At 38.9% G+C, this 11,691-nt stretch overlaps 1 protein-coding gene across 3 annotated transcripts in view; it reads left to right on the top strand.

Moving 5' to 3' along the window:
• kcnh4b (potassium voltage-gated channel, subfamily H (eag-related), member 4b) overlaps positions 1 to 11,691 on the top strand; it is a 37,919-nt gene extending 26,228 nt beyond the window's left edge. Inside the window, exons 11-18 of one of the 3 annotated variants that reach the window (XR_012341412.1) lie at positions 33 to 247; positions 517 to 926; positions 3,610 to 3,716; positions 3,796 to 3,872; positions 5,478 to 5,739; positions 5,861 to 6,861; positions 9,386 to 9,424; positions 10,140 to 11,691. Coding sequence is in view for 1 of the 3 variants with exons in the window: in XM_073828007.1 (XP_073684108.1) it covers positions 33 to 247; positions 517 to 926; positions 3,610 to 3,716; positions 3,796 to 3,872; positions 5,478 to 5,739; positions 5,861 to 6,534 (1,745 nt within the window). In the remaining 2 variants the exon portion in view is untranslated. Of the gene's footprint in view, positions 1 to 32; positions 248 to 516; positions 927 to 3,609; positions 3,717 to 3,795; positions 3,873 to 5,477; positions 5,740 to 5,860 lie in introns of all 3 variants that reach the window. The other 2 variants (XR_012341411.1, XM_073828007.1) reach the window with 2 other exon arrangements.

Below are 11,691 nucleotides of genomic sequence, written 5' to 3' on the forward strand. Positions count from 1 at the left end.
ATTGATTTTACTCTGTGTTGATGTAATTACAGGAAAAGGAGATCTGATTGGCTCAGACTTGCCAGGCCAGAATCATGTGATAAAGACAAATGCAGATGTAAAGGCACTAACATATTGTGACCTGCAGTACATCAGTATGAAAGGTTTAAGTGATGTTCTTGAACTATATACTGAGTATGCCAGTGTCTTCACCACTGACATCCACCGAAACCTCACATACAATCTGAGAGAGGGCAGTGAGACTGAGGTAAGACTACAATCTCTCAACACACACATATACATGCATAATAACCTAAACTAAAACCTAAATCATTATCATTATTAAAGCTGTCAGATCAAAATTAGCTAATTTACTTCTCTATTCAACTCATTATAGAAATACTAATACTCAGCTCAAGCTCCAACCAACCACCCCTTTCTCTTTGGACTACAGATTAAAAAAATATTTAGATATGGTAAATATTGGTAAAATATATGAAGATATATGCCCCTGATGTAATTTCTTTCTCCTTACAGCAGAACTACCCAGACTCCAGTCTATCAACTGAGAATAAGCGCCCATCCATTGTAGAAAAGGCTGATGAACCAGACAAGTACTTCCACGTCCCACCTGTTTCCAATACATGTCGAAACCTTCTTCTTCCCAATATAGGCAGCCCAGTACGACGTACATCATTAGGGAATCTTTTAGGGGAAGAGTTACTGCAGTTCAACAATCTGCGACACTGTCGCTCACCTGTCAGGGGTTGGAGTCCAAACCCCTCCCCCAAACTTCAGACCAAAGTACAGAAACAAGCCCATCCACCCACATCTACACCCAAACCCACCCACAGGACACAGACAGATTCTGGAGGTACAGGACGCAAACCTGCCAAACTGCTCATCCCCACTCTCAACTGCTTTGGACCACCAGATCTAAGTCCAAGGTAAAAGACATTCTTAAAAAGCTAAAGAAGCATTTCTCTTTCTTGTGTTAAAGTATTTCCTTTTAAAAAAGAATGCAACATTTTGATGTTTATGCCACAGTTTAACAAAACCATTATTTGCTACTGTGAAAGGAGATCTAAAGACAATAACACACCAATTTGACAAAAAAAAAACTATGGTGTTTTTGACTCGCATCGTCTACATCAGGGCCAAAAAGGTGCACTTGAACACACTGCAAAGAATGTACACTCACTGAGAGAGAGAAAATAAATGTTTATACCAGCTGATGGCAGTAGTCTATATTTGTCATTTAAAAATGGACACCTTAACTGTGGATATACAGTGGTGTGAAAAAGTGTTGGCCCCCTTAATGATTTTTTATTTTTTTGCATGTTTGTCACACTTTAATGTTTCAGATCATCAAACGATTTTAAATATTAATCAAAGAAAACACAAGTAAACACAACATGCAGTTTTTAAATGAAGGGTTTTTTTATGAAGGGAAAAAAAATCCAAACCCACATGGCCCTGTGTTAAAAAGTGTATTTAAATCACTTAAACATGACCTGCCTGACAAAGTGGAGTAGACCAAAAGATCCTCAAAAGCCTCATCATGTTGAGATCCAAAGAAATTCAGGAACAAATGAGAAAGAAAGTAATTGAGATCTATCAGTCTGGAAAAGGTTATAAAGCCATTTCTAAAGCTTTGGGACTCCAGCGAACCACTGGAGTCCAGCCATTCTCCACAAATGGCGAAAACATGGAACAGTGGTGAACCTTCCCAGGAGTGGCTGGAAAACTGCTGAGCAAAAAGAACATAAAGGCTCGTCTCAGTTTTGCCAGAACACATCTTGATGATCCCCAAGACATTTTTGAAAATACTCTGTGGACTGACGAAACTGGAAGGTGTGTGTCCCATTACATCTGGCGTAACAGTAACAGCATTTCAGAAAAAGAACATCATACCAACAGTAAAATATGGTGGTGGTAGTGTGATGGTCTGGAGCTGTTTTCCTGCTTCTGGACCTGGAAGACTTGCTGTGATAAATGGAATCATGAATTCTGCTGTCTACCAAAAAATCCTGAAGGACAATGTCCGGCCATCTGATTGTGACCTCAAGCTGAAGCGAACTTGAGTTCTGCAGCAGGACAATGATCCAAAACACACCAGCAAGTAAACCTCTGAATGGCTGAAGAAAAACAAAATGAAGACTTTGGAATGGCCTAGTCAAAGTCCTGACCTGAATCATATTGAGATGCTGTGGCATGACCTTAAAAAGGCAGTTCATGCTCGAAAACCCTCCAATGTGGATGAATTACAACAATTCTGCCAAGATGAGTGGGCCAAAATTCCTGCACAGCGCTGTAACAGACTCATTGCAAGTTATCGCAAACGCTTGATTGCAGTTGTTGCCGCTAAGGGTGGCCCAACCAGTTATTAAGTTTAGGGGGCAAACACTTTTTCACACAGGGCCATGTGGGATGTGGATTTTGTTTTCCCTTCATAATAAAAAACTTCATTGTGTACTTGTGTTATCTTTGATTAATATTTAAATTAATTTGATGATCTGAAACATTAAAGTGTGGCAAACATGCAAAAAAATAAGGAAGGGGGCCAACACTTTTTCACACCACTGTATAAGGACATTAGGGCATCTCAAATAATCATGGCCGCCATTGGCCGTTGAAGTTTGAGCACCTATGAAACAAGGTTAACAGAGGCCGATCGGAACAAAACTCTGTGGGCCTGTTTGACTCATGGCCCCAAAGGTCTGTGAGAAATTTGAAAGAAAACGGCCACTGGGGGAATATTGTGTTATTCAAAGAAGTAAAAGATTTTACATTGGGCGTTTTTTCACACATACACGCGATAGTCATATCATATGATAGAACTCCTCATTCTGGACAAATGTCGATCAAACCCTTCTCTAGGTCAATAATTATCAAAAAATTTACCCCTTGGGAAGCTATAATGGGGTTATCTAGAAAAGGGGCCTGTCCAAATTTAACCAAAATCCTATGAAGTGTAAAGGGAAACTCAAACTTCGCGAAACCTGGTGAGCACATGTGACAGGTGATTCTAAACAAGCATGCAAAGTTTTAAGGAGATCGGACCACAGCTGGCACTATAACAGTTAAAAAGGGTTCAGAAACACTGTATTTCTGTGGATTTGCCAAAAGTGCTTACAGGCTTGCTACATAATATCTTTTTTCTTAAATACTTAAATCTTTAATACCTTATAGCGCTTGAACCCCGGTAATTGCTGCTTGCAGCTATATTTATGTATTGCAATGCTCAGGTAGAATTAGAATACCCTTCACTGTGCGCTCTGTTGACTTCACTTTCATCACTATCACTTTTCGTCTCATGCACTGGTTTGCTAAGCTGAACAGTGAGTCAGAAGGATTGAAGTCAACATGCTCAATTGTCTAAAAATCCTGACAAGATCCAACTAATGCAGACTGTGTGGAACACAACACAATATCTGAGCTGATAGATGCTCAGTGAGTGTTTGACAGTTGACCGTCTACTTGGTGTGTCATAGCCTTTTGACCTTCTTATTGAGAAGAGCAGAGTAACCTACTCCTGTATAAAGTATGAGACAATATGAATTGAGATTGAGTATTTTTTTGGTGTGTATCACTATTTGACTCTGTATCTGACTGTATGGCTTTTTATAGAGTTGTAGATGGAATTGAGGACAATGGACATGTCTTTCGTTTTAATGTGGAGGACACCAGTGACAAAACTAGTACTGTGACATCACTGGGTAGTAAGACACTGAACGGTAATGATATTTTATTTTTAGTATCTAAGTCACATACTGTATAGATCAGTTGGGTCATTGCATCGTTGTTTTAATGCAGGGTCTGGTCAAGTGAATGCATCACTGCTTCAGGAGACAAAGGAAGTAAAAGAGACCATTGACCAACTCAACAAGAAGGTACAATCTTACAATCTGTGACAATTTCATTTCTAAACACAGAGACATTCAATCTAGAGCCCTGCACGGGCCTTAAATCTAAGCCCTAGCCCGGCCCTGGCCCGAGACGCACAGGCTGTAGCCCGGCCCGTGTCCGACAGCTTATCAAAATTTTTGGCCCGAGTCCGACCCGAAGCCCGTCTTTTTTTCCGCCAAACAGCTTAAACTGTTACAGCCATTAAAATAGACCAGATTCGTTTTTAATAGAAAGTTTATGTTTTTTCGTTTCGGTTTTTTTATCAGAACAATTTAGAGAAATGTTTGGAGTTTTTTGTGTGTTTGTTTGTTTGTTTTTTAAATGTAAGTTTTAGTTTTTTTAAGTGACATCGATATCCAAGCGGTATGTGGTCCACAGTGAGTTTACTCAATTTAACCTATATATCAAATCAACACTTGACTAGTCTACAATGCAGTCCACAGATATAAAACAAACATCAATATATCACAATGTTAGATTTAAAGTTTATTATCACCATCTCAGAACAAAGGCATTTCGAACAGGGCAGGCAGCTCTGCTGCGCAAAACCGGAACATACAAAGTCGCAGTGGTAAAGTAAACGAATAATGAACAAATATATAAAGAATAAATAATAATATAGAAAACTCCAAAAACACAACTTTACCACGTGGCTGAAAATCTCTGTGCTGCGCAGAGTAAGCGGAGTGGAACGGCAACAATTTCCCCCCGCGCTCCTTGCATTTAATATTCGCTCCGCTCCAGCTCCACTCCTCGCTCACTGATATCAGAAACACCGCTCCGCGTCAAAAAAATAATTAAGTATGTTTGAAATGTAACAGTCCTGTTCATAAAATATAATTAAATAAAATAACAGGAGAGTTTCAAACATAGTGTGCAATATTTGTTCCGACCACAGCTAATTATTGTCAGCATTAAAAGAGTATTGCTGCTTTATCCAGTGCAAAGTTTGTAATGAAAATAATACGTTTTCGTCAGTTATTTTACCTACAGATCACATTATTTCTGATTTGAGTGATCCATCTCTATCAAGCTAAACATGTTTAACATATGATTTCCTGCTTAATGTGCAGTTATATTACGGACCATTGGCATGAATTGTACTCATGATGGAGCGGTGGTGCAGCGCTCTTGATGATAGTGAAAACCATGACGCTCCGACTTTTAAAAAAATCCGCTCCTTCCTCCATTCAAAATCACACCGCTCCACTCCGCGCTCCGCTCATACACTGCTATGCGCGAGTTAGGCATCCCTGGCGCTTCCGGGGACCGCACGCATTAAATCTCATTAAACTTTCTTTTTTTTAAGTTTTTTTCTAAAGCAGGCCCGAAGCCCGATATGCGTGCAAGTTATGACGTGAAAACTGGCCCGAAGCCCGGCCCTAGGGGCAAAAAAAAGTCGGGCCCCGACGGGCTCGGGCTCAAATGCAGGGCTCTAATTCAATCCTTCTAAAAGGTTTCCACTTACAGTACAAACCCAGAAACTGTAATTATGACATGCACTCAAGTGAAAAATGAAGGACACAAATTGCTTCCAAGTGATGGTTTACTTGTATTTTATGAATATCATATTTATATATACTTTCCAGATGGGCAACCTGAAACAGGAAGTGTCAATTCTAACGAAGGAACTGCATCACATAATGCACCTCCTGCAAGCACAGATAGCCGTTCGTCATTACACATCACCATTGTCCTCCTGTCCCTATGGAGTCCACATGATGTCCAGTTCTTCTGTCAGTATGTCTCCAGCCTACATCTTGGGTTCCGGCATCCACACGCAGCACAAAGACCATGTTGTCCATGAGGGTCTCCTGGGGTCCACATCTTGGTGTCACGGCAGACCTAGTGGTATGGCCACAAACTTCCTGTAGCCTTTGTTTTTTCATTGATGAAGCCATCTGTATTTCTATATACAATTCTGCAGAGATATCATTGTCATTTGATTGAAATGTTTCTCTGGTATGTGCAGGTGGCTCTGGTTTCGCTCAGCACACTGAGAAACAGGGACACTTTCACCAGCATGAGCCTAATCAACCCTCTGCTGTCACAGCAACTGAGCCCTGTTCTCATGACTGGAGCTCCTACACCTCAATTCCCTCCAATACCAGCCACCACCACGTCTCTGCTGGCTCCTCTCTCCTTAGCATCAGCCCAGGAACCCAGGGGCAAACGCCTGGAGAGAGTCTCCGAGCAGAGGACATTTGTGCTGGAGATGGAGCCCATGCCAGTATCAGCCAGTCACATCCTGTTTTGCATACATTGTTTCCTCAAAAACTGGAAAGTTCTTCATTTTCTTGCAAGGTCACACCAAGCTCGTATTCACACCTACACGTTTCCACAGAACCAGCTTTTCCCTATTCCACTCTAACTGTGGATGAAGAGCACAGGACTCCAGAGGTGGTACCTTCCACCCTCCTACAAGATAATCCTCCACCACCCTCTCCAAAGGAATCAGGCATAGTTCACTCTTCTCTTGAAGAGTCACCTGAGGTAGAGCACACCAGTCGGGAGTGCCTACTGGGTAATCAAAGGCTGGACCAAGAAAGTGAGACATACGAGAGCAGGTCTAGCGGGTCCAGTGTAGGACTTTGTAGCCAGTTGGAGAGCACAGAATCCACTTGGTGCCTGGATTTGATGGACTGACAATGAGGAAAGACTATAATCAAGACAACCAAAATTTATGTTTGAATTTTAACACCATTTTTCTTTCATTATGAATTTCATAAGTTCGTGAGTATGAAGAGAAAAAGCTGCTCAGCAGATAATCATCTGGACCATCACTGAATCCATTTTCCACCATAAGGCTGTCTTTGTTGGTGGCAGAGCCAATACCTGAAACTTTTCCTGTTCCACTGCAGTGATGGCAGTAATGGTGTGGACAAAGCTGGTGCCACAACAACTTCTAAAAACTGCTGGTTTAAAACAAGAAATAACAAATGTTAGAAACCAGGGCCTGGATGTGCTTACCAAGTAAGTTTTCACAACTCGAAAGCATACATACACACACCCACAAAACATTAAGGGGCAGATTTACAAAACAGGGCATATTAGCGTTAGTTTGCAATTCCATAAAAAAGCTGATGGAAGGGATTTTGTGTGTGATTTATTGACAATCCACACATTAAAGAAGGTCAGAAAACATCCTAATTTTCTCAGAAATGTTTCTTAGAATTTTGGTTTACAAACTTCATTGTTTCATCAATTAGTCATGTTAGGCCCTGGCTAACATATCCACCATTATTCTTTTGTGAAGTGTTTTGTTTCTGACACACATTGTATACAGAAAGACCAATGACAACAGACTTGGCCAGCTGACCAATCAGAGCAGAGTAGCCTTATGGAAGGGAGGGGTTTATAGACCTTAAGCTCGGTGTGAAGAAGCATATGCGTCTATGTTCGTGCAAATCATTCGTGATGCAGCTTCACCCACAGCAGAAATGAGTATAAGGTTTTTTTTATTCATCTTTGCAAATGGTCTTTCTTTATAATGTGCTAGTTAGCAAGTTTCGCAGCTAAACGCTGCTAAATGCGACTAAAGTAAACATTACGGCTCGTCATCCCATGGTACAGAGGGGCGGGGCGAGCAGAGCTCATTAGCATTTAAAGGAACATGCGACAGAAAAGCTTGCTCTAAAAAGGGGTAATTTTGACAAGGTAAAAAGAGTGTTTTTACACTACCATTGAGAAATTTTAACCAAAGTATGTGATAGACTTCTCATTAAGACCCTAAAGAATCATATCAACTTGTGAAAAATTGGCATCCAATGACCCCTTTAAGTTCAGAACTGCTTTGAACGAATCAACAATTATTTTGAAACGATTAAAAATAATCATAACAGACCTGGCCAGCTGACCAATCAGAGAAGAGTAGGCTTAAGGAACAAGGGGTTTGTAGACTTTAAGCTCAGTACTGCTTTGAGTGAATCATTTTGGAATAATTGCAAAACGGTCTTTCCATAATACAATGTGTGTCAGAAATGAAACACTTCACAAAAGACTAATGGTGGATACATTAGATGAGTGCTAACATGACTAACTGATGAAACAAGTTAAACCAAATTATTATTAACAAATTAATTACAATGACAGTCTACAGTCGTGGCCAAAAGTTTTGAGAATGACACAAATATTAGTTTTCACAAAGTTTGCTGCTCAACTGCTTTTAGATCTTTGTTTCAGTTGTTTCTGTGATGTACTGAAATATAATTACAAGCCCTTCATATGTTTCAAAGGCTTTTATCGACAATTACATGACATTTATGCGAAGAGTCAGTATTTGCAGTGTTGGCCCTTCTTTTTCAGAACCTCTGCAATTCGACTGGTCTCAATTAACTTCTGGGCCAAATCCTGACTGATAGCAACCCATTCTTTCATAATCACTTCTTGGAGTTTGTCAGAATTAGTGGGTTTTTGTTTGTCCACCCGCCTCTTGAGGATTGACCACAAGTTTTAAGATCTGGGGAGTTTCCAGGCCATGGACCCAAAATTTCAACGTTTTGGTCCCCGAGCCACTTAGTTATCACTTTTGCCTTATGGCACGGTGCTCCATCGTGCCGGAAAATGCATTGTTCTTCACCAAACGAAGTTGCTGTTGGAGGGTGTTTTGGTACCATTCTTTATTCATGGCTGTGTTTTTGGGCAAAATTGTGAGTGAGCCCACTCCCTTGGATGAGAAGCAACCCCACACATGAATGGTCTCAGGATGCTTTACTGTTGGCATGACACAGGACTGATGGTAGCGCTCACCTTTTCTTCTCCGGACAAGCCTTTTTCCAGATGCCCCAAACAATCGGAAAGAGGCTTCATCGGAAAATATGACTTTGCCCCAGTCCTCAGCAGTCCATTCGCCATACTTTTTGCAGATGATCAATCTGTCCCTGATGTTTTTTTTTGGAGAGAAGTGGCTTCTTTGCTGCCCTTCTTGACACCAGGCCATCTTCCAAAAGTCTTGGCCTCACTGTGCGTGCAGATGCGCTCACACCTGCCTGCTGCCATTCCTGAGCAAGCTCTGCACTGGTGGCACTCCGATCCCGCTGCTGAATCCTCTTTAGGAGACGCTGGACTTTCTTTCTGGCGCTTGCTGGACTTTCTTGGACGCCCTGAAGCCTTCTTAACAATGCAGTGGAAAGTTTTTTTCGGGATTAAGTTAATTTTCATGGCAAAGAAGGACTATGCAATTCATCTGATCACTCTTCATAACAATCTGGAGTATATGCAAATTGCTATTATAAAAACTTAAGCAGCAACTTTTCCAATTTTCAATATTTATGTAATTCTCAAAACTTTTGGCCACGACTGTACATTAATCGACACATTCTTAGGAAATAGTGGGTTCACAGCAGATTATCAGAACTATTTCAGTAAGACAGTACTATTGTGGTTTACCTGGAAACCTAAAGCTGCACTAGGGACACATCACCTATTAGCACAAAAATTTTTATATTTTGAGCACTCAATTGAAAATGTACACATAACGTATTAATCATACTTGCAGGTTGTGGTTCGGAGATGATTGTTGGTTCAAATAAAGAAGGTACGGACTTTTCTTTCATGGACAAGCGTTTAGTAAATCCTGCGTTGAACTCACCAAGATTAGAGAAGAAGTCCTCTGTAAAACGACAAGCACACAACAAAAGGTTTTAATTGTATTGCTCAGGTATCGTGGGAAAAAATATTTTAACATGATGTACACACTAGCTAGCAGAAGTGTTTGAACCTGGCCCTGAATCATTCTCATAATAACCAGTGAAGCTTTTATCAGTTTATATATATTCACTTTTCTGGCAAATACACCATATTAGCTGTACACACAACCAACTGCTTTCCTTTTTTATTATTATTAAAGGGGTAGTTCACTCAAAAATGAAAATTGTCACCATTTAGTCACCCTCTTGTTAAACCAAACCCATAAGACTTTTGTTCATCTTCATAACACAAATGAAGACATTTGTAATATTTTCTCATCATACTTGTCAATCCATTAAATGTTCAAGCTTCAAAAAAGTTCAGAAAGACAATTAACTTATGACCAGTCCATATGAATTAGTCTTTCCAAGAGACATTCATGTTACAAATGTCCACACCCACTCTTACATTAAAAATAAGGTGGAACTTTTGTCAGCTAGAAGTTATTTCTGATAAATGTTTTTCAGTAAGATGTTCTAATTTCAGTTATATGGACCAGCATCTTATGTTGCACCACTATATAATGTAAATAAAATGTCAAATGAACTGCTTTATCTTTTCAGAAACCTGGTTCCTGGCATTCCATCTCATTCCTAAAACTGTAAAACTATGCAAAGCTACATGTGAATTATCTCATCAAATGGAGAGCATCTTCTCTAAAAAAAACTGGTGAAACTTATTTTACTCATTAAAATGCAAATCAACTTTTTTGAAATGTGTTTTTTTTGGGGGGGGATTTCTTTTTTGTTTGTTGTTATTGTCTCTTACTAAAAAAAACTGGTGACTGTGTTGTCTAGGTGTTCATGAGTACAGTAAACATGTTAGTTGTCTACAGTGGACATCAGTTGTAGAATTCACAGAATTCTATTTCGAAAATCACTTACATTGAACTATATGATTTTCTGTATGTCTATATGTTCCTGACTTACATAGTGCAATATTCTTTTTCCTACAAAAAAAATATTCTGAAATGTTAATATTTTGAATTGTTGCAGATATCTAGGACAGACCATGTACATACAGTACAGTACTTTATTTCACTTTACCTATCAGAGCTTGACTGTTTACTCAAATGGGACATATCAAAGAAAAGCAGGCAAATGCACTGGAATAAACAAAATACTATAGAGTTAGACTATATTCAAAAATATATTGTATTATATTCAAAAATGTACTGCAGTTTTTTCAAACCATTCTGACATACCTCTATAATCTATGCCCATGATAGACCATGATATATATATTTTTTTTCAATCAAATGACCTCATCATAATGTATTATTTAATCGCCATGTAGTACTGGAAGACATGTTACCATACAATTAAAAGCCCAGAATGCTTCCACAAAAGGATTATTCTGTGTTACTTTCGGAACAGATCAAATGACATGCAGCCACTTGAAATACATACATGCACAGTTGACAGAATACTGCATGACAATTTAAAAAAGCTTATTAATAACAGTAATGCATTTCAAATATACTGAGTATTGCAGTCATTGCTGAATCTGGGAATGTTGCATGTTACATAAAACTTCTAAAAGCTGCTGCCAGAATTCCAGTAGTACTCTATTCCACTAAGTAACTGAAATGAATGAAACTCAGGGTTTATTTTTTTTTTTTCATTTGCACAACATGTGACTACTTAAACCAGTAAGGAGATATTTCATTAATTCTATATTATATGCAACATGGACCTGCACACATATAAATGAATATAGACTTTCATGTGGACTCTTGTATATGATTATAATGTATGTAATGTATAAAGTTAATAATTGTTCACAGATTAATTTGAGTGGTAAATAAAAGTAGCATTGCAGTAGCAGACTTGACAAACATGATTACACACTATGTATGTTTTATATATATATATATATATAAAAGTTTCAAAAACTACTGTATGGCACTAAATACTATTCTGTAATTCTGTACAGGTCTGTTTATGCTTTTACTGATTATCAATCAAAACTCTTTGATTCTTGTATAAAAGAGTAGATATGTTCCACTTTTTACCACTTTTTGCATGGTAACTCTTATTCCAATTGTAAATTTGCTTTATGTGCATGCAAATATATTTAATTATGAGGGTTCCAATAAAACACTTTTTCCCTTTA

This window comes from Garra rufa, chromosome 22 (genome assembly GCF_049309525.1).
Source record: "Garra rufa chromosome 22, GarRuf1.0, whole genome shotgun sequence".
NCBI lineage: Eukaryota > Metazoa > Chordata > Actinopteri > Cypriniformes > Cyprinidae > Garra > Garra rufa.